The sequence below is a fragment of the Cyprinus carpio genome, chromosome B7 (genome assembly GCF_018340385.1).
Source record: "Cyprinus carpio isolate SPL01 chromosome B7, ASM1834038v1, whole genome shotgun sequence".
Taxonomy (NCBI): Eukaryota; Metazoa; Chordata; class Actinopteri; order Cypriniformes; family Cyprinidae; genus Cyprinus; species Cyprinus carpio.
In genome coordinates this window covers 13,316,533-13,341,137 of record NC_056603.1, presented here as the reverse complement: position 1 = coordinate 13,341,137, position 24,605 = coordinate 13,316,533, and the positions used below count along the sequence as shown (strand labels likewise).

The following is a 24,605-nucleotide window of genomic DNA, read 5'->3' as shown; positions in this document are numbered from 1 at the left end:
ATTTTCTGTATTCTTTTGCCATTTTTAGTATTATTTAAACAAAAAAATTCTTTATAGGATTTCATTTTAGTTTTAGTCATTTTAGTACTTAAACTTCATTCAATTAGATGCCAAGGCGTTTTTTCCCCCCAGCTTTTTTTGAAGTTTTATTCAAATTTTTTTGTCTTAACTTAAAGATTAAGTTTAAGTTTTTCCATCTAATATTTATATTTTAGCTTCATTTAAGCAAATAAAAATGTGTTTTAATACTTATAGTGAACAATAACAACTTTCAGTAATGTAGTTATTGTTTTTTATTTCTATCATTTCTAATATTTATAATTTACTCTTTCTTACTCTTATTTCTTTATATTTATTTCAGTTTTAGTTTGAGTAAATTAAATACTTGAGTATATTTCAGTTGTTATGTAATGCACTTTGTGCTTTAGCTTGAGTGTTAGTTTTCCTGTTTGCATGAACTGTTTTCGTCTCTATGTGTTTTGGATGGTGGTATTCTTACATGCAAACACAACCATGCCACACTGACACCGTGTCAGCACAGAGCCGGCAGATCACGGCCCGAGCGGGAATGTGTCGGTCACACGGACCCTGGAATGTTTGGCGCTGTTTGCCACAGCATTGTTCTGAAACGGAGTTTGAATGCACGACTGTTCTGTGTGGCCTAATTTGAACTGTGATATCTCACGCTGGCACGTCCAACTGCTGATGTATATTGAAAGGGATTTTCTCTCCTTTCATATCTGGCCTCAGAGGATGTGCTGTCACTGCATTGAAAGGCAGCTTATGGTGGTGATCTGTTGAAAGACATGATGAAACATTGTGACCTTAAAGCTTTATACAGTTTTGTTTTAGTACAGTTTTAGAGAAAATATAAGCTGCATTTTCTTTTCTGGCTTACTGCACTGTGTATTTCCTTTAATAAAGGATGTTATTAATAAAATGGTTATCAGGAGTGTTTCCTCCCTATCAGCAGCAAGTACAAACTTGATTGTTTGTGAAATCTAATTTAAATAATATGGGGGTGGAACACATTTGCATCCAAATGGTAATTAATTTGCATGGAGTTTGACTCCAAAGTGCTGCTATTAACTGCTTGATCGGCTGAATTAGATTTTGTGAAAGGGTTTGTGTAATATACGTTTTAAAAAAGGTTGTGTTTATTAGATTGAAAATACAGTAAAAACTAATATTTTGAAATATTATTACAGCATCATTACTCCAGTCTTCAGTGACATGTTCCTTCAGAAATCATTCTAATATACTGATTTGCTGCTCAAGAAACATTTACGATTATTATCAATGTTGAAAACATTGATGTGCTGCTTATATTTTTAAGCCCAGAAGAACAGCTTTTATTTATAAAAAATGGTAACAAACGACTCACACTGTTATCAGACACAGTCTATACTTAAAATTAAGACACTGTGCAAAGCAGCACAATAAGAAAACACTGATAGTAATAATCAGAAAATACTGGATGCTGAATATACTGTTGTGTAGATCTGCATTTCACTGAACTTTGCAGTGTTTAATCAGTGCATTAATCTTGTGTAGTATCAACACATTCAAATTTGCATTCAAACCAGGGCATCAAGTGATGCATATTTTTCACATTTTGATGTATGTCTTAAATGTATTGTGTCGATGACATCATCTGCCCTCTATCAAGGATGCCACGTGGCTTGATTTCTCTTCCTCTGTATCCAAGTTTAAAATTTGCCAATTTGCCAAATTTGCTATGTGCGTTGAAAGAAATCGATCATCAAGCAGCAGCTTTTGATCGTCTCCGAGCCTTGTGTCTGACCCGGCTGATGGGATTAAAGACCTGTCAGCGCATCTTTCAGTGAACTCTTTAGACACATGCCAAAAATTTTCACATTTGTCACATTTGGACAGGTAGTTGTTTTTATGTGCTGGATGGTGCTCGAAGTGTTTAAACTTCTGGCTGATAGCAGAAAGGTTTAGATTGAATCTGGCAGGTGGCGATGGATCACTGTGTTTATATAAATGTTATTTTACTCATCCTAATGCTTGAGGAAGTTATGAACAACATGAACTTAACATTTTTGTCTAAGTTCCAGGAAATTGTCAACATGATTGATTGTCAATTTAACCCAAAGTGTTGAACATTGGTGCTTGACATCATACTTTTTTTGTACGATATGAGAAAAAAACTTGCAAATATGGTGAAAATGTACTCATTATTACACCATCCAAGGTGAGTATGTTTCTTTTTCATGGGAAGTGAATGGGTGCCATCAGAATGAGAGTCAGAACAGCTGATAAAAACATCACAATAATCCACACCACTCCAGTCCATCAGTTAACATCTTGTGAAGTGAATAGCTGTGTGTTTGTATGAAACAAATCAATCAAGGCGTTTTAAATTTTAAACTGGCTTTTATGGCCAAAATAAGTCTATAATCCATAATACTGTTTCCTCCAGTGAAAAAGTCAATTTCCTGTTATTTTCTCACATCAAAATCCACCCACATATTTGTTTAAAACATTTTTGACTATTTGGGCTTGTAAATGGAGCTTGATCTGTGCAGATTTCTCTCCTGATTCAGACAATATTACTTTTCCACTGGATGGAGAGTTATAATGGATTATAGACTCATATTTTGGCCAGAAGCAGCAGGTGAAGGTTAAAAGCGTCTTAATGATGGATTTGTTTCTTACAAACACACAGCTTTTAGCTTCTCAAGACATTAACTGATGGTCTGGAGTGGTGTGGATTACTGTGATATTTTTATCAGCTGTTTGGACTCTGATTCTGACGGCACCCATTCACTACAGAGCATCCATTGGTGAGCAAGTGATGCAATGCTACATTTCTCCAAATCTGTTCAGATTAAAAAAAAAATTATAATAATATATATATATATTTGGGTTAGACCAAGATGACCATGATAAAAAAAAAACAGGACAGGTCAAAGATGTTCTGTTGATTTCCGTTTGCTTTATTAATTGCAAAGCAATTCAACATTTGAAATCTAACACAGGTTTCTAAAAGTGAGCATGTTGTCAAAAGTTTAAGATCGTTGAAATGAATATGTCAGATGGCCAATAAAACACACGCATGTATTTCATGAACACAAATGTTGTCATGTGTGTAATCACTCAGATGCATGGCAGATGTTTTCTTACCTCTCCAGATTCAGAGGAAGCGTCAGATGTAGTACAGTATGTACTGTTCTGTGAACAGGTCAAAAACTACAGGCCACCCGCGCTTGTTAACTTTAAAGGATCAGTTCACCTCGAAATTTAAACTGCCATCATTTACTCTCCCTCATGTCTTTCCAAACCCAAATGGCTTTCTTTTTTTCTGTGAAACAAAAAAAGGACAAAAAGCATAAATCTACATAAATGTTATTTGTGCAACATGTACACTACATTCAGAGCCTTCAGGTAGTGGTTGTGGAGAGTTTGTGAGAGTAGTTTGTTAGAGTTTTCTCTCTTATCCTTCGCTTTTAAATACCTTGTAAATAGCTTGTAAATGGGTGGTTTGTTAGTTTTCCCTCTCTTCCTCTTTTCTGTGCTGCGGTGGACAAGTGACATAACCAGTGTTGTAGCTTAACACTGACTCTCACAGCAAGCCTAATTCGTATTTTCGTATATGTTCAGTTTTCTTTTAAATTTTAGTTTGTTTCAGTAATTTTAGGTGCTTGTATATTTTAAGACTTTTTCTTAAATGTGTTTTTTTAGTTGTCAAGGCAACATTTCTAATTCAAATTTTATTTTATTGCTGCATTATTTGATGAAAAACAAAATATTGTTGTGGTTTAGTTAACAATTACAACATTATTCAATGCAACTGAATATAAAATAAATTTTATATTATTTTAATATTTTTAAGGAAATTATTGCCATTGTTATTTTTATTTAAAAACTTTCTTTATTTCATTAAGTTGTTAGCTTTCATGTATATTTATTACGTGATATTATTCATGTATATTATTATAATTATACTTAATTTTATTCCAGCTTTATTTCAGTTAACAAAAATAAAACAACAATTAATAATTTTAGTTAACAATTAGTGTACAGCATGGCTTAGAATGAAATATATTTTTAATATTGTAACTATATATTTAAACCTTGATATGGCATATTACAGAACTGTATTGCCTTTTTTAGACAAGAAAGTAATACATGTTTGAAATATACTGTGTGTTTTAGGATAAACAGCTCAAATCACAGCAAAGCAAATTTAAAATGTTTGCTATTAGCAACTAAATTAAAACTAAGGCTAATAATGAAGACACACGCTGTTCTGACTGTATGTAACTTCATCAGGACATGAGATGTGGCTTGTAAATTCATGACATCTAGTCACCGGACACAACAGAAGAACATGTTGTTTTAGCAAGTTCATCTAAACATGCTTTCCAGCAATAGCTGTTTTTGCTGTTAGCTCTTTGTTTTAGGGTTTGATCGATGAACTTAATAAAGCAATGGGGAGTAAATGAGAAGTCCAACCTGTCTAAACTGTGTTTGTGTTGTAAAGATGTCAGCTTTTTTGTTTGCAGCCGTTCCTCTGAGAGCATTGCCCTTAAAGCAGCAGTTGTGATGTTGTGATATGTTGAAAAGTTTAATTTAGTTTAGCCAAAAGTAAAATATTGTTCTGTCTAACACAGATTTTTAGCTTCCCCACATCTGTTCTATATCTGGTTATTAAATTAATCAAATGCGCAATTTCCATTGTTTTATTGATAACATATATTTCAATAAAATGTTGAAAACTCTATCGTATATGATACAAACAGTCATTATTATTTAAGTAATATTGATGCAGAATTATAGTATTTATTCCTATTGTGAGTTAGCTTACTTTTTTATATTTCCATTTTAATTTTAGTTTGTTTTAGTGATTTTGTTCTATGATTTGTGTTTTTTCCATTTTTTTTATATTTCTATTTAGCTTTATATTTATTTCAGTTCTTGGCTTATTCATTACTTAATTTTTACTTTTTTATTTCATTTAGATGCCAAGGCAACATTTGTTTGCAAAAACAACAATTTGTCTTTGTTCTCCAGTTTTATTTCAATTAACAATTTTTTTTTGTAGTTTAAGTTACAACACTGTACAGAACGCACTTAATGAAATATTTTTTTTTTTTTTAATTTTTTAAATATATTTAATTTAAACTTTGAAAAGTCAAAATATATTTCAAAATAAATTTTAAAGTGCCAGAAAACACATTTCCGATGTTAAAATAAATTTTGGGTAAATGCAAAAAAATATCTGTACTAATATTTATAGACATGTTAAGAGTAAAAGAACATTTTAGTTTGGGTGTAAAGTAAACCAATCTCCTGTCCTACAAGCACTTTCCCGAATGTATCCCCTGAAATCCAGCTATTAAATTAATTAAATTCATTGCAGTTTTATTGCAGTTAGTACCTTTAAAATGTGACTTGCAATAAAATGTTAAAATTGTGTATCATTTTCCTGATGTTGCTACTTGCAGTTCTTTGATTTTGTTCATCAGAAAAATGGACAAACAGCCTGATAGCATTGAATATTAAAGTGTCATGGAAAGTAACGATGATGTGGAGTGATTTTTGCATTCAGATTCATGGCTTTGTTTGCTGATGAGAATCCAGTCTCCTGCTGCACTAGCTCTCTTTAAACCATTAAAACACCTCCGGTCTCTGTGTGTGTGTAGTGCCGGCTGTGTGCTTGACCACTGATATCGATCATAGATTGGGATTTATTTATAGCGTCTTGAGCTCAGATGGCTATTGAGAGGGAGTTAGCCTGTGCTTCCAGTCTCATTAGCTTGGCTGCCATCTATCGATTTACAGTCTCATTCCTGCTCTATGAACAGGTGTCCTGTGCTTGCATTGTTTGCACTCGTTTGAGTTGTTCTGTTGACCCAATCAGTGCTTTATATCCAGGTATCAGGTGTCAATTAGTACTGTATGAAGTGTGACGATGATAGTGGCTATAAAAACTGAGGCAAGATGTAACTAAAGTCGTATTCGGCTAAAACATAAAACTAAATTAATAAATAAAATGTGTGTTTGTGTGTATACATGCACACAAACACGTATGTGTATGTAAAGTAAATGCTTAAACATAAGTTGTAAATATCCAGTGTTGTTTATTATTTCATATAGTATTTATTAATATTTAATTTTTTTATATTTTTATTTTTTTACTGTCTGTTTTCAATTTAATTATAATTTTAGAGTGAGTTTAACATTTTAGATTAGTTTTTGTTAAGTGCTTTTGTCATTTTGTTAGTTTGTTTATATTTTCTTTTTATGTTGATTTCATATTTTATCTTTATTTTATATTTAATATCTTTGATACATTTAGATAATTTTTATTCTTACATAAGCATTATTATTTTTATTTGTTCTTTTTAGGCATTAGTTTTTTATTTTAGTTTTAGTGATTTCAGCACTTAAGCTCATTTTATTTCTGTTAGTTGCCAAGGCAACACTTTTTTCACTTTATCTTAATTGCCGTATGCATATAAACTGACAGTCATCACTGATAAGCTACTACTAAATATTGTAGAAACTTAATTTTCTGTAAAGTTGCTTTGCAATGATTTGTATCGTTAAAAGCACTATACAAATAAACTTGAATTAAATTGAATTATTGAATATGTATATTTATATTTAAATTTATTGCAGCTTTATTTAAATGAACATTTTTGAGTAGTTTTAGTTTTAGTTAAGTTACAACACTGTCCACTATGACTTGATTCCATTTAAACCTTAAAATGTCAAGATAAATTACAAAATGTAGGTGCAAAATGCAAGAAAACTTTAAAATAAATTTTGAAAAAATGCAAAAATTTGTTAAAAATATTTTTAGTACTTGTTAATTTATTAATATTTGTAATTTGTTATTTGTTATTTTAATATATAATAAATATATATATAAAAAATGCTAAACAAAAAACGAATTTATTAATTATTACTTTATCAATATTTGTAATATATAATAATTATATTTTAAGTTATTTTTTATAATCATTTAATAGTAATATCATTTTATTAGATATTTTTGTAAATTATTAAATAAATATTAGCCAGTTTCTTTTATTTTTATTTAGTGAGTGAGTGACATGACATACAGCCAAGTATGGTGACCCATACTCAGAATTCGTGCTCTGCATTTAACCCATCCAAAGTGCACACACACAGCAGTGAACACACACACACCGTGAACACACACCCGGAGCAGTGGGCAGCCATTTATGCTGCGGCGCCTGGGGAGCAGTTGGGGGTTCAGTGCCTTGCTCAACAGCACCTCAGTCGTGATGTTGCCGGCCCAAGACTCGAACCCACAACCTTAGGGTTAGGAGTCAAACTCTATAACCATTAGGCCACGACTTCCCCCTATTTAAACCCAGGGAAATGTGTGGTCTATGGATGCTGGTTCTCCCCAGTTTCAGCTGAAAGTTTCACCGCAAGCTGTCATGTTCAGTTGAAGAGGTGCAACCTTCTGTTTTAAGTGCGTTTTCCTTTGAATGTCAGTCAAAAGACTGAAAGGAGGCTGCAGCACAATCTCCAGCGAGTGTATTTCTGGGCCATGCTGCTTCTGAACGTGTGCTAAATAATGGCTTAGACCCCTAGTGACTAATTTTGTTGCCATCTGTGCACTGTTGTTTATCAGCAGAGCCATAAAATGCCGCAGATGCCATTATAATGCCGTTGAAATGGTGTCGCTCCTGAGGAAAAAAGTCTTTAATATCCAAAACAAGCTTCTGGATTGACTGAATAGATGATCCTGCAGCTTAATGAGCCACAAACCGGCATTGTGGAAGAGTAAATGTGACAATGTGTGTGCTTGGTTTATTATTTTTCACACTATTAAGGCCAAGGTTATGTGTAATACAGACACTCTGATGCTTACGATGTGATTTAAATGATTTGGGTTGGAATAAAATGAACAGGTCAGGCAATTTAAAACTTCTTTATGGCTTTATTTTGGTAGCTTAATGATCCCTGTTAGGGATGTGATTGATACTCTAGCTGCACAAGGGATTATGGGAAATGTAGTTTAGTCATACAAACCTGTCGCTTCATAAACCAGTAGTGCTGTTTTTCCAATTTGGTTGCTATTCTTAATGAAAAGTACACAAAATATATTAAAATCTATGTAAATATTTATATATTATATTGTTTTTTTTATTAAGTATTTTTTTTAAATACATACAAAATATGCTTACAACTATTAAATATAAAAATGATGTAATATTTAGGCCTATTGTATAAAAACTATACTGTGTGTGTGTGTGTGTGTGTGTGTGTGTGTGTGTGTGTGTGTGTGTGTGTGTGTGTGTTTGTGTGAGAGAGGTAGAGAGAGTGTTTATTTATTTATTTATTTATTTAAATTTATTAAAAAAACATATATATACTTATATATATTGTAATATGTAAATTAAAATTATAAATAATTTATATGTAATATGTAAACTGAATTTATATATTATAACTCTCCAAATACATTTTTCTTTCCAAATCTATTATTTATTTATTTAAGGATGATAGGAAATGTAATTTAGTCATGCAAACCTGTCATTTTGAAAACCATTAGTGCTGTTTATCTAGTTTTGCTATTGCTATTGCTATTATTTATGAACAATATACAATTAAAAAGTATTTACCCTTTATTATTAATCCTTAAGTAGCATCTCCAATATGGAGAGTTGGGCAGATTAAAATGGATCATTATGATATTGTGGTGTTGTTTATGTATGATCGCTCTGTCATGCCTTCACTGTAGCAGTGACTTTGTGCGCTACAGTAAAAGATGTAAATAAAGTCATGTGGTCTTTGACAGTGACTCAAAGGAGGCAGGAATTTACCAGAAGACCACTTGTCCTCAGAACACACTGCTCGCCTTAAGTTCAGCCATTTATCTTGTAAAGAGGCATTTTGTCTCTGTTGTTTCATAACGTGAGTCCCTTTGCTCCAGATATGCTTGAGGACAGCCGGGAAAAACTGGGAGATTTTCTTTTTAGGCAAGCGGTTACAGAAAGCAGCCGTCATTTACGTCACACGCGTCACGCAGAGAATGCATTGTCTGCATTACAAGTTATTTACTCGCCCTCATGTCATTCTGATTTTTTTCCTTCTGTGAAAATTTTTTATTCTGATCTGCTCTTTTTCATACTTTGAATGTGCATGTTGATGGTCATCGCCAATCTGTATAAAAGAACAAAAATACAGCCTAAAAGTATCATCAAGTAGCTATAATGGAGGTCACATGGAGTTTAATGCAAACGTAAATTTCATCTTGATTCTCACACAAAACTATCATTTGACTTCAGAACATATGAAATAGAACACATGGGTTTTAAGGAAAACTTATTTTTATTTTTTTATAAAAAATAAATAAATAAATGTGACCTGTGCTGGCAAAAAATGCTAATTTTGAACCACAGACAAAAAAAGTGAAAAATTTGAGCTGTTCACAAAAATGAGTTCATTAAGCCTTCGTCTAGTGATCCCAGTGCTCCAAATAGTAATTAAACATCTAAAAGTATCTTTATTTGTACTTTTTCTGTAACCTTTCTGCTGCCTCTCATCCGAAGCGCACACACAAAGACGACAGACACCGATGCCGCACATATACACAGATTTACAGTTGTCTAAATATATTTACGTATTCACGCAAACATAATCTGTTATATCTTAAGTGAACGTTTGGGGAACTGTTGAGGAAAAACATCTGATGTGTAACATTATATTAGATCCATGCATTACACTATGTCTTAGAATAGATCGTCTGTCACATTAATGTTGATCAAACGATAAAAGAAAACAGGGAATTACCTGCTGCTCTTGATTGAACTGCTTTTGAAGTATCAATAATCAATTTATTTGTAATGATTAATGTAAATGTAATGTTTAATGTAAATTTATTTGTAAGTTTTACATTTTACTATTTGTTTATCTTACTTGAATGCTTTTGTTAAGATGTAAAGTGAAAGTAATACACTATAAACTTGTTTATTTCGATTTCTTCTTTTTTTGCATCGGTTCTTATTTATAACAACATAGATGAAATAAAAAATAGCTATGTTTTGATTATTTATCTAGTAATGATTATTAAGAAAAAAAGTGGGGGAAAAGATGCAATGTTGCTCATTGATTTTGCTTTGGAACCTTCAGAAAACTTTAAATCAGTTTTTCTCACAATTGAGTTTGCTGACTCAATTGAAATCAAACAGGTCATAAATCATTTTGAAGGTCTTTTAATAGAGAATGAATAGAGAATGAAAAATCTAAAAATAATAAATCTAAAAATATTAATTTTTCAAAATTTGCTCATTGTGACTCATTTTACCAGCACAGGTCACAAATAATTTAAGTATAATTGCGATAGTATTATGTTTTTATTTTTATTTTATATTTTTGTTTTCATTGTAATTTTTAGTTTGTTTTTTTAAATTGTCTTTTTTGTATTTAAGTTTCTTTTAGCATATTTTTATTTGTTCAAGTGATATCTGTCATTCATGTAAAAGAAATCACGTTTCTGAAAGCTTTTTACAATGTTTTTAAAATCGGTAACTATTTATTATCTATACTGTCACATAACCTGGCAGTTTCATGACAGCCTAATGTTGGGTCGATGACCACAGATCTGCGTTTCACATTCGCACCTGTTCTCCACTGACCCCCTTGGATCCTCCTGCAGGTACATTCGAGCAGATCAGAAGCTGAACGCCAGCATCTCGAGCAGCGGCTGCAGTGATCAGCCGGATCAGCAGGTGGTGTTTCTGGAGCACGTGGTGGTGCGCGTCCTCATCGTCCACCCGCGCAGAGGAGACCTGGAGATCAGCCTCGTATCGCCCTCAGGGACGCGATCACAGCTGCTGGCTCAGAGGTGATGCACAACACACCAGCACATCTGACAGAGCTGAACTCATGACAACTCTCCATGAGAGCTATACAGTTTTAGTGCTTTCTGCTTTTTATTGGCTGGATAGTGGAAATGATGAAAGAGTTTGGTCTTGCATCATCCGCATGAGTGCTGCAGCTCATTGCAATAGAGAAAGTGCACAAACCACCAGACCACCAGCATGTTTCATTAAACTTATATCTGTTTTCTATAAAGTTCATCTCAATTTTCTCAAACCTGTTCATCAAGGAAAAGGCATTAAAGGAAAAATTTAAAATACTGTATGCACCTTACAATGACCACAACTGTTATATATATTTTTATATTTATATGAATTTATTTGTTATTATTATTTAAATGTTTTTATTTAATATTCAATATTTTTAAGATATAAAAATGTAATATAATATATCAATATAAAAACAATACAATATTATGTACATTAAAGAGAGTAATTAGAGTGGAATAGAACAAGATAGAGAGATAGATAGATAGATAGATAGATAGATAGATAGATAGATAGATAGATAGATAGATAGATAGATAGATAGATAGATAGATAGATAGATAGATAGATGTTATTTTGTGTTCTAATAATTAAGCGTATATGAAACACCAACAGCAGCTGGTAAATTAGGCTGCTCTCACTTAAAGAGACAATGCACATATCCAGTATAATGACACATAGGATTTCTTTCCTATCTATCTATCCATCCATCCATCCATCCATCGAGCTGTTGTTGTATGGAATAGAGCTGTGTGAAGATTCTTCAACATTTCTGAGCTACAAAACAAATCAAAAGTTTGTTTTGTGTTTCTTTCTCTCATAATCTCTCATAATTTTCAGTGTCCAAAACTTGGGTTTTCCTCGCGTGGTAATGTGCTGCTCTTACTGCGGTGTATTCTGTAGGGGTCCGCAGGAGCTGACAGGGTCTGATCTGGCTGCTCTGGTTTCTGTCACACCGGAAGCTTCTTGCTGTCAATCACGCAGCGGTTTCATATCCTCTCTGTTGGTCTTGATGCTCTGCTCTTTCCAAAATCTCTCCTCTCTCGGCTTCTGCGTGCTTTCGTATTCTCTCAGCGGTTTTTCCCACAAGGTTATGAGCACTGAGAGATCCTGAGCATCATTCTCATAACCCTCATGAATAAAACTCTCACTCATTCTCAGCTGCTTCTGCTTCAACATCCAGATCTTACAGAGGACCAGAACTGAGTATCGTACATAAGTAAACAATAGTGTCAATGTAATTATATATATTTGAAATAATTTATAGTATAGTAGTATGAGGCTACAACCTAAACAAAATGTGACAAAGGTAAATGGATCTGAATAATTTTATTTATTATTACTAAATCTTATGTAGTTTTATAAAAATGCCACTAAAATCAAATATATGAAATATATTAAAATAATATAAAATCAAATATATGCAGTATATATGGCTTTAAATTATTTTATAACACTACAACACAAAATATGAATAAATTAATAATGGTCTAAATGGTCTAAATACTTTCTGAATAGATTATATATGTATATATATGTGTGTGTGTGTGTGTGTGTATATATGTAATATATATCAAATAGAAAAAGTCATTTTAAGTATTTTAGCATAATGTTACATCATAAAATGTGAATAGAATTTATAAATTATAAGGTCTCATTACTATGTGAATTTCTTTATTTATATTTATGTTTTTATTTATATTTATTTATATTTATATTTCGTTATTTGTTTATTTAAATCTTGCCTATTTTTGTTCTTGGTTTTGATAGTCACACAACTCTTATTTGGGAAATGTGCCATACAGACATGAAATGCCAAATATGCCACTAAAATCTAATATTTAATGCCTTTTTGCATAAGGCTGTAAAATTAAAAAATGAAACAAAACAAAGTTTTTTCTTGGTTTATTAGGATATTACCCATCTTTTATTGGGGTGGGGGAAATGTGGCTTTTCAGACATTTAAATGGCAAAAATGGCACTAAAATCAAATATGTAAAATAATTTAAAATATTTTAGCATACGGCTGCAACATAAAATATGAAGAAATATAGTTCTGAATACTTTGAATACACAGTATTTTAAATTATTTATTTATTTATTTATAAAAATCGTGCATTGTTTTGTTTTTTTCATAGTTTGGAGGATGTCACAACTTTTATTGAAGGAAGTTTCTTCAAACATTAAATGCCAGAAATGTTTGGGAAAAGCAAAATGCCACAGCCATCTTTTCTGTCGGTAACAATGTTCCTTAAAACCCATGCAATGTTCGTCACTCTCGTTTGTCTATGTGAACGTCCCTCCATTCTCACTTCTCCATAGAAAGCTTATTGTTTTGACATTCCACGTCTTATTTACCGCGATGGAGACCGAAGAGCTGTCAGAATCCACCCCTGCACAAACATCTCCCACCGCGCATCTGCTTTTCTGATAACAGACATGACAGCCTAATGGGGCTTCCCGCATTCAGAGAGTATTTATTAACGGCCACTGGTCGCCCCGCACTGCTCTCTCACCCCGGCCTTTCAGCGTTGAGAGTCGATGGAGAGTCATCCATATGACGCCTGCGGATTGCCAGGAAAGACATTTGCCTTGAATTATGGAGAGGGATGCTGTGGTCAGAACCTCCCTTCAGCTCATTTATTCAACATGCACGCTGCCACAGCCAAATGCCGTTCAGATTTACCGTCTCCGTTCTGCGCAGACGCCTCATTTGGTGGCTGGAGAAGAAAGCACGCAGACATAATGCGCAAAACGCCGTCCAAGCCTGTTAACACGGGCCGTAAGAGGGCCAAGTTCAGAAACGGCGGCTCTGCTAAGCTCTCATTAGTAGTGTGATTGTGGACGGAGCTGTTTTTATCAGTATGAGTTCAGTTCTAAATGAGCTCTAGCGGTCTGAGGGCGCAGAGCGGGAGAGCTGCACTTTTGTTGATGCCTGATGCTAAGAGTGAGTTCATGCTGCTCATAAGTAGCAGTAAGAATCACAAATGACCAGAACCGAATGGTTTGGTTCTGTTAATGGTTCTTAAATGTGCTACAACTCTTTGCTTTTCAGATGACATCACTCAGGCCCCAGAGGCTATCAGCTAATGTTAAAGGGTTAGTTCACCCAAAAATGAAAATTACTCCATGATTTACTCACCCTCAAGCCATCCAAGGTTTATATGACTTTCTTCTTTCAGATGAACAATCAGATTATATTTAAAATTGTCCTGGCTCTTTCAAGCCTTATAATGGCAATGAATGGCTGTTGAGATTTTGAAGCCAAACAAAGTGCATAAATCCTTCATAAAAAGTACTCCACATAGCTCCAGGGGATTAAAAGGATACTCTACCCCAAAATGAAAATTTTGTCATTAATCACTTAACTCCCTGTCGTTCCAAACCTGTAAAAATGGGTACCTTTTATGGTCCTTGACACTGTTATTTATTTGGCAGTCTATGGGACAGTCACAGGCCTCCCGGTTTTCATCCAAAATATCTTAAATTGTGTTCCGAAGACTAACGGAGCTTTTAAGGGTTTGGAACGACATGGGGGTAAGTGATTTATGACAAAATTTTCATTTTGGGGTGGAGTATCTCTTTAATAAAGGCCTTCTGAAGCGAATCCATGCGTTTGTGTAAGAAAAAGATCCATATTTAAAACTTCATAAACCGTAACCCCTTCCCCCCCCATATACGAACGTGGAGGCAAAACTAAATTTAAGGGAGGGTAAGAACAGGTAGAAATAGCTATTTAACATGACAATTGCACGTTACCACGCTTAACGTCAAACTTCATATTCAGGGCTCTTCTGCAGAGTTTGATCTTTTAATATCACTGTCTTAATGCAAACGCAAAGTTAAGTGTAAAAATATCCACTATGATTACAGGACCATTGTGTTAGAAGTATAATGTTTAAGTGAAATGTGAGAGAAAATTGATTTCTCATGGTTGTTGTTTTAGAACATGAAGCCACGTTAAGAGTTTTTCACGAAGGGGCTGTGTCCCGTGCACCAATGGCGTTAACCTACATGTAGGTTTTATTCATTTTTCGGTTACTGTTGTAGGTGATGCAGTGACGGATACTGGAATTAAGATAACAGAAATAATTGCAAGTGGAAACTGTTATGCATTTATTTTGTTATTGCTCTTTTGTTGTTTTATACACAATACTTTGGTGCAGTTGGTTGTGAAGGTTTAAGTGAGAACTGTCTGTAAAAAAATTGTAAAAGTTTTTTTAGGAAAATCTGTATTGTTAATGCTCTACAAATCAAATATACTGTATGTAAATATGAATTATGTATATATGGTTCTGTTGTTTATTTGTGTTTTTCTCTTTTTTTCCTTATTGAATAAGGTTTGCTACTAAAGTTTCACTCTTTTGTTTGCACTTTAGTTTATTTTATCCGTTATTGAGGAGGTTCAGATCTTTTTGAGAGATCTTCACTGTGAATAATGAGCAGCTACTAGTGATGCAGTGTATCAGATGACTTTGTGTTGTCTTATCTCCTTATTTTCATTATTCTCTCTGAAATGTTGACCTCTGTTTCTTCTGTCTTCCAGATTGTTTGATAACTCCAACGAGGGCTTTAGGAACTGGGAGTTCATGACGGTTCATTGCTGGGGGGAGAGAGCGGAGGGCACGTGGACGCTGGAGATCTCAGACTCGCCGTCTCAGCTGCGTAACCCTGAGGTGTTGGGTAAGGAACGGAGGGATGAGGCTCAGACCAACACGAGCATCAGACAACATAAGTCAGTGTGCTGTGATGCCAGTCATGTCCAGTCTAAACACCAGTATAATCTTAAAACATCTGACTCCATTCCCACATTTGGAGCCTAATTCTAGTATTAATTAATTAGTATCTAATTGAAGAATGATTTTTTTTTGTTCAAATATGAAGCTGAATTTGATTGCCCCTTCAGTACTAGTTTGCTTTCACACTGTTTTATGTTGTTTCGTACCATTGTGCCACATGTGCAATACTTTCCCCTTTTCCAACTCGTTAAAAAAATAGTATTTTTTATTTTATTATTATTATTTTTATTTGATTATTAATTTATTTCATTATTATTTTATATTATTATTTTTTATAATTATCTTGAATGAATGAATTGAATGAAATAAAATTAATTGTTTATTTTATAATATTAATATATATATATATATATATATATATATATATATATATATATATATATATATATAAAAATTATTTATTTAATTTTATATTGTATTATTTTTATTTGTTTTGCTCTTTTTCATCTATAGTATTGTTTTACATTTTTATTTTATTTTATAAATATTATATTATAAATATTTACTATTTTTTATTTAATTCAAAATATTTAAATTTTATACCTCATTTTTTCATATATTTCATTTTATTTAATTTTGTATTGGTTTATTTTATTTTTGCCATTTTTGCCTATATTGTGATAGGACAGATCACAAAAATGATTTTATTTTGGAAATCGCTTTGGCTCTCAGTACTACACGTTGTAATTGTAGCTTTACTTTTAGCTTTTACATATATTACAGTGGCTGTGTTCTAAAAGCCTAGTAATATAGCTGGCTTTCTACATAAGCAGCTGATTTCTAAGTCCGCATCCTAATTAAAATGAATTCTCATAAGCAGACCTAGATGGTTTTCTTTTTTTGCTTATTTGGAATTGTTTGGGTTCATGTAATTCCGTCAGGTGTGTTGCTTTCTTGAATGAATGACATTTCTGTTTAATGCAAACCTTCTTTGAGCCCTGCTGCAGATTAAAGTCGTCCTGTCCTCTTTCTCGTCAGGATTGATGTGATTCATTGCATAACAGAACTTTCTTTGCCCCTCCTCATGGCTTGGTCTCCGGCTCTCTCTTCTCTGTCAGGTAAGCTGAAGGAGTGGACACTAATCCTGCACGGCACGGCAGAGCATCCCTACCAATCCCAGGGTTCCCAGCACTCGTTCTCCAGGATGCTGGAGATTCCCACAGCAGGCAAGGAGATGAAAAACCCTGATTTTGTGCCAGGAGCCCCTGAGCATGAAGAGGAGGAAGAGGAGGAATATAATGGTACTCGCAGTAATACCTAGACAAGTTCAGAAGTTTGGGGATGTGAGAATTTTTTGTTTTTTAATCTTATGCTCACTAAGCCTGCATTTATTTGCTCAAAAATGCAGTAAAAACAGTGAAATATTATTACATTTACATTTAGTCATTTAGTAGACGCTTTTTTCCAAATGAGGACAATGGAAGCAATCAAAATTATTTTTAATTATTCAATTCAAAATGTAATTCATTATTAATCATTATTACAATTTAAAATAACTGTTTACTATTTGAATATATATGAAATAGAAATCTTTTATAACTATACAGTTATATTTGCTGTTACTTTTGATCAATTTAATGCATCCTTCTTAAAATAAAAATGCTTATTTTATTAAAAACAAAATCAGAACACCAAACTTTTTAATGTTAGTGTATATAAAAAAATATTTTAAACTCTTTGAAAATGCATTTAAATAAGGAAAAACAAGGGACAGGGGATGTTTTCTGAACATTTTGTTTATAATTGGTCTAAAAGGAAAATTCATGTTAAAAATAAAAGCCAAACAAATATAAGCTTTTTAAAAAACATATTTGCTACTGCATTAATACTGGAGCAAAATTAATTGCTTCAGAAAATATTCAAAAACATTTTTTATGTTAATTATATTTAATAAATAGTATGCTGATATTATTATGCATCATATATAAATATGATGGTACTTGTTGCTTGTTTATAGTGTGAGATTAATAATATCTTTAAACTGGCAACCATGCAAATGACTCTGCAACTCGATACACAAGATATATGTTATTTTTTAGTAAAAACATGGACATTTTTTGCTTTGCTTTAATGTGCTTTTGTCTTTTGTGATAAAATGAACGATCCCTAGTTCAAAAAATATCCTCTATATGAGATTTATTGTTCTAATAAACCTGGCATTGCATACTTTGAATATTGTTGAATGCTCTCTGGGGACGTGCTTCTTATGTTCCTCATTCGTAAGTCGCTTTAAAGACCAAATGTAATATTATCTACAACATCTGTGGATGAGATTGCTGGAGCTGCTGGTTTGTGACTGTATTTCAGGTCCATGTCATCCTGAATGTGGAGATCAGGGCTGCGACGGGGCAGACGCCGATCACTGCCTCAACTGCATTCACTTCAGTCTGGGCAGCCTCAAGAGCGGCAGGTAAAGAGATCACACAGAAAGACAGGAATTATATCTAAAGAGAGTGGAAATTGTAAGATTTGTAGGAAATTGTAGCAACGCTCATAGGATTATTGTAGTTAACTAAAACTAAAACGATATATTAAAAAAATGTCATCACAATAAAATATTTTTTATTATTAAATTAAATTAATTTTGTTTAACTTTCAATTCAATTCAATTCAAGTTTATTTGTATAGCGCTTTTTACGATACAAATCATTACAAAGCAACTTTACAGAAAATTAAGTTTCTACAATATTTAGTAGTAGCTTATCAGTGGTGACTGTCATTTCATGTGCATTCTAGCTTGCAGAAATGTTCAGAAAAATCAATAAAAAGACGTAAACACAACAGACGATTAACACTATTAACTAGCAATTATGCAATCAAACTTATAGCAAAATGTGGTAGTTCTGGAAGCTATTTTGTCTCTGGTTAGCATCATCTGAGGTCCTCTGAGGGGCTGCATCATCTCTTCTCAGGTGTTCTGGATCCAGACTGGAGCTTGTGTAACTCCTAGTTACCACGGGATTGTAAATCCCGTGGCAAAGCAGAGGCCTTAATATAAGTAATAATATTTTGTAACTGATAACGGAACTGATAGGTATAAGATACGATTAGTGTTTTTATAGTTGCCTAAAACTAAAACCATAAAATACATTTTTGTTAAGTTACTTCAGACACGATTAGTGTTTTTATAGTTGCCTAAAACTAAAACCATAAAATACATTTTTGTTAAGTTACTTCAGACAAAAGAAACTGAATTAAAATAAAATATTATAAAAAGCACTGAAACTTATATTATTTCAGCTACTTGCCAAGATAATATTTGTTATTTTCATTTAACTTGAAAACTAAAACTGAAATAAAAATTAATAAAAACTATACAGCCATATTTAAAAAAATGTATGTATACGAAAATGAAAATGTATACAAATGACAGAATTACACAAAAAGTACTTTAAATGGGTCATGAACTGAGAAATAAAAATTCTCTTGATCTTTTGACATATAAGAGGTCACTGTACTATAAAAGTTTAAGTTTCAGATCTCAAAACTTTGTCGTTAGTCTAAAAATTGATTATATTGAAGGCAGTCTGCCAAAGCAACAGCTTGTTCTACTCTATGATGTAATAGTGTGGATAAGCACCACCTCCACAGAAGAAGATCGACATCAATGCCTGTTTAGCCCCACTCACTGATTCAGAGGTCTTAACACACACCAACTGATAAAGATGCTCCGAAGACAAGACACAGTGCAGTGCCAAGCTGTGGAACAAACACTTTATTTTTAATGAAGATCCAGACCGCATCAGTAAGAACTCGGTCCTTTGTGCACTTCCTTTTACTTCATTTCAAAAACAAGGCACAATTTGATGCAGGATTTTCAAAAAGATTGAAACTAACTAAAAGACAATGCTGTGCCGAGTGTATTGGATCCGATAGTAATGTTGCAACACACAAGTGTGAGTAACTGTTTTTATTACGCGGTCACTATTGCTTTGTCTCTACTTACAGATCGTTTGATATGTATTTAGATACTTATGTGTTTTTGACTTAAATCACAGCAGCGTCCATCTATGAGGAATGTATGCTGTCAAACATGCACAACTATTAGCCAATCACAGCAGTGGGGCGATCAAACAGAGCAATCTGATGAGGGGGGTCAAAAAACAGGACCGAAAATAGCCTATTACTTCTAGATGTTTTTGATAAACAAAAAAAAAAAGAAATCTTGATAAAATTATAAGTCTGGCCTCAGAGAGTAGTACAAAATAAAAAACAAAGGCAGTTCATGACCCCTTTAAAATTCAAATGAAAAATATGCAAACTAATCAGAATCAGAATCAGAAAGAGCTTTATTGCCAAGTATGTTTGTGCATACAAGGAATTTGTTTTAGTCAAAAGTTTTAGTGTAAAATCTTTCCAGCACACAGACAACACACAGGCAATAAAAAGTAAGATGAGAATAAAAAAAATACACATATGTAAATATAAATTGACAAAAATAGAAAATAAATGGAAAAATAAAATAAATTGTATGTACAGTTGTGCTATAGATGGTAGAATAGGAATAGAATAGAATGAGATGCAGGGATGTGCTAGGATGTAGATGGGAACAAATAAATTGCACATATTCAAAATATTAATAAAAACCTATCGAACAGTAAGAGTATGTTTAATTAAGTCTTCTTTGTTTTCCTAATTGTCAAACAGATTGATGCTGTTTTTCTTCTTGTCCCCCTCACAGGACGTGTGTAAGTCACTGTCCGCTGGGTTATTTTGAGGACGGAGAGGCCCGCAGATGTCGCCGCTGTCACAGAGGCTGTGAGAAGTGTGTGGCTCGCGGGCCGAACGAGTGCCGCTCCTGCCGGAGAGGTCTTTACTTCTACTCGAAGGAGAGCACCTGTGTGGAGACCTGTCCCGCCGGCTGCTTCCACGACGACAGTGAGTCCGACCAAGATGGAGCATTCACTGATTCATTTCACTTATGAGTGTATTGAGCTGAAGTTTCTACAACCATAAAGAACCGTACGCATCTAGTAAATACCAAACCGAGGTCTGTCACTTTTAATAATAATTATAATAATAATAATAATAATAATAATATTTTTGTTACATTTAAAAGAAATGCAGTGTATCTTCCATTTATTTACTTCTATTACTTTTATTTATTTTTTATCATTATTTCTATTTAATTATTATTTTACTCATTTAACAGGTGCTGTTAACCAAAGCAACAACTTCATAAGCGATTTATCACCAAAGAGCCAACAGTACTTGCAGTACTGCAAAGTTTTATGATAAATTTCAGGCAAATTAACCAGTTCATTAAAATAAATTAATAAATTATGGATTTTGCTATCCTCGTTCTACTAAGCTAATTATGTGGTACTCTGATAAGCATAAAAAAACATAACACATAAACATTGTACTGTGTAAATGTTAAAGAAGTCATTTATGTTTTTAACTTACATTTACATTAAATCCTTTTCAAAATATATATATATTTTTTTTATATATATAAATATATAATTCATAATCTATTTAAATAAATTTGTGAAAATCACCACAAAAGATTATTTAAAGATATTTTTGTGTTAAATGACAAAGTATCAAGTAGACATTACAAATTGTAGCTTTAGAAAGAAATGTTTTATTTGATTTAGCATAAAATTTATTACACATAAACATTAAGATAATTTAATAAAATATCTCAGTATTTTTTGTTCATATAGTGAAAGTCATTGGTAACCAAAAGAGCTTTGTTAGCAACAGTCTTCAAAATACCTTCTTTTATGTTCCACATAAGAAAGATTTGAAACTACATGAGGCTGAGTAAACGATGACAGAATTCAAATTTAATGTTTTTATTATTTATTATTATTATTATTATTATTATCTTTGTATGAAATGATACTCTAAATAAGAAACTAAATCTGCCAGCAGGTGGTGGAAAGTGTCTTTATGAGTCTTTGATTCACCCGATTCGTTCAAAATGCAGATTCATTCAGAAACTAAACACCGCTGTGTTGCTCACAATAGCACAACAGTTCTGCTGTGGCTTTAAAGGTAATATATTCTCTGCAAAATTGAGCAAAAACACATTGCATAAAATCACATTTAAATTCGTAATATTCGGGACAAAATCACTTGTGCAATACTGCTCTCTTTGCTCGTGTGATATCGCTTATCATATAAATATGAGACAAAAAACTCATATGGGGCATTTTTTACTTCAATATCTTGAATTTTACTGCATAACTGCACTTATGGACTTCATATTTGTCAACAATGAACTATATGAAATGTAAGATGACGTACCTGTCTGGGGGCAGGGCCAGTGCATTAACTGCGTAAAAATATTTAGATCAAGGTTTTTTTTTTTTTTTTGACACACACACACACACACACACACACACACACACACACACACACACACACACACACACACACACACACACACACACACACACACACACATATATAGGAATAACAATATACAAATTGACAATTGTATGTTCAGGTATATTATGTGCAAATTTGAAGTGTAGACTTAGTATGTGTGTTAGATAAATAGTGTTGTGTGTTCCACAGTTATTGTCAAGTGTTCATGAGATGGATTGCCTGAGGGAAGAAACTGTTCCTGTGTCTGGCCGTTCTGGTGCTAAGGGGCCTGTAGTGTCGACCAGATGGCAACAGTTCAAAGAGGAAGTGTGCCTGATGTGAGGGGTCCAGAGTGATTTTGCCAGCCCTTTTACTCACTTTGTAAAATGACTTGCTCACTCACTCTGCACTCAGTTCTTGAATAGAAGGGAGGGTTGTACCAATGATTCGCTCAGCAGTCCGGTCAGATTTGGTAGCTGAACCAGACAGTTACTGAAGTGCAGAGGACGGATTCAGTGATGGCAGAGTAGAACTGTTTCAGCAGCTCCTGTGGCAGCTGAGGAAGTTTAACCTCTGCTGGGCCTTTTTCACAATGGAGTTAATGTGCATGTCCCACCTCAGGTCCTGAGAGATTTTGGTGCCTAGAAACCTGAATGACTCCACTGCAGTCACAGTGCTGTTCATGATGGTGAGTGGGGGGAGAGCAGGGGGGTTTCTCCTGAAGTCCACTGTTTTAAGCGTGTTGAGCTCCAGGTTGTTGAGACTGCACCAGACAGCCAGCTCTTTAACCTCCAGTCTGTAAGCAGACTCGTCACCGTCCTGAATGAGGCCGATGAGTGTGGTGTCGTCTGCAAACTTCTGGAGCTTGACAAAGGGGTGTTTAGATGTGCAATCGTTAGTGTACAGGGAAAAGAGCAGTGGGGAGAGAACGCAGACCTGGGGAGCTCCAGTGCTGATTGTACGGGTGCTGGATGTATATTTTCCTAGCCTCACTAGTTGCTGCCTGTCTGTCAGGAAACTGTTGATCCACTGACAGACGGAGATGGGCACGGAGAGCTGAGTTAGTTCGGGCAGGAGGAGGTTTGGAATGATAGTGTTTAAGGCCGAGCTGAAGTCCACAAACAGGATCCTCACATAAGTCCCTGGTCTGTCTAGATGTTGCAGAACATAATACAGTCCAATGTTGACTGCATCGTCTACAGACCTGTTTATATATATATATATATATATATATATATATATATATATATATATATATATATATATATATATATATATATGTGTGTGTGTGTGTGTGTGTGTGTGTGTGTGTGTAAACTTTACTTTATTAAATGATATACATAGAGCGAAATAAAATATTTATTTACATACATGTTCCAAACCCACATTATTTTACACACACATATATATGTTGACAGTGTTTTTTGTCCTTTTTGAGGCCTGACAGATGTGAAAACTCTGAGCAGTTGTGTGTAAAAGAACCGATTCTTCAACTTTTGTGTTTCCCAAAAAATAACATCATACAGGTGTGGAACGTCATGAGGGTGAACTAATAGTAAATAGTGTCAGAATTTGTATTTATGGCTTTAACTTTTCTTTTTAAAGACTGCCTATATAATCAGAACAAAGTGTAGGCTATTTGTTTAGTCAGTGATGAAGCGTGGCTCACATGTGCGCAGAGCAGAAGAAGCCAGTGCTTTCAATGATTCTGCTTCTTGGTGTGGCTTTATTGTCCCTCGTTGTTTCCGTCTTATTGATAACAGCTGCTGGGACGGATTTGAGCCCTAGTTATCTCCACAAATCAGACTAATGATTGAGCGTCTTTCACAGTCCGCCTGCGACGCCTACGGGGGCCGAGAGTTTGAGTTGGTTTATGGTTGTTTGCACGCTCGTCCTCAGCTGCTGAACACATGCAGAGCCATGCATCTGGAACAGATGTGTTTAGTGGCAGCATGAATGGATGAAATTTGCACATACCCAAGTATGAATTGCATCCAGATGCCCAGATATTTCACTCACTGCTGATCGGAGCAAATTATAGGTAATATATAACTCAAAGGTCTAAATTTGTCTCTCCCTCTCTCTTGCTGTCTTTCGTGCAGCACTGGGAATAATTCACTGCAAAAAACAACAAATCACCAATTTATTTATTTTTTTAATGCAGTGATGACTTTCTTCATGCATACATGTTTTGTTTTTCTGAGATAAATTAAGTATTTTTTTTCTTGGGAGATTTTGTCTTTTTCTCTGCTAGTATCTTCTATTCTTTCTAGATTTCCGTCATTTAGGGTGTGTGAAATCTGGTGGGAAACAGCTGCTATTACAGGCTGGCAATTTTAAAATATATAATTCATAAAACATTCGATCATAAAATAATGAATGTAAAGAATGTATTCTGGAATGTGCAACAGGGTTCTGTTTCATTATAAAACCTTTCCTTATATCACAGGAAAAGTTAAAGTGCTAAAGGCTCTTTACAGCGCTTTCATGTCAGTCAGGACACATGCATTCAGTCCATTTGCACTGAATCAGTTAATCAGTGTTTTGAGTTTGCGTGATATATGTGATTGTCATTGACACTGTCAGTATAAACACACAATGTATTTGC

The 24,605-nt window shown here is 33.7% G+C and overlaps 1 protein-coding gene across 2 annotated transcripts in view; it reads left to right on the top strand.

The window, feature by feature from the left end:
* Positions 1-24,605, top strand: part of LOC109101400 (proprotein convertase subtilisin/kexin type 6-like) — a 75,131-nt gene that overhangs the window by 36,561 nt on the left and 13,965 nt on the right. For both annotated transcript variants that reach the window (XM_042727322.1, XM_042727321.1), the window contains exons 12-16: positions 10,670-10,858; positions 15,427-15,563; positions 16,738-16,920; positions 17,987-18,089; positions 20,361-20,557. In XM_042727322.1, the coding sequence (XP_042583256.1) occupies positions 10,670-10,858; positions 15,427-15,563; positions 16,738-16,920; positions 17,987-18,089; positions 20,361-20,557 (809 nt within the window). The remainder of the gene's footprint in view (positions 1-10,669; positions 10,859-15,426; positions 15,564-16,737; positions 16,921-17,986; positions 18,090-20,360; positions 20,558-24,605) is intronic.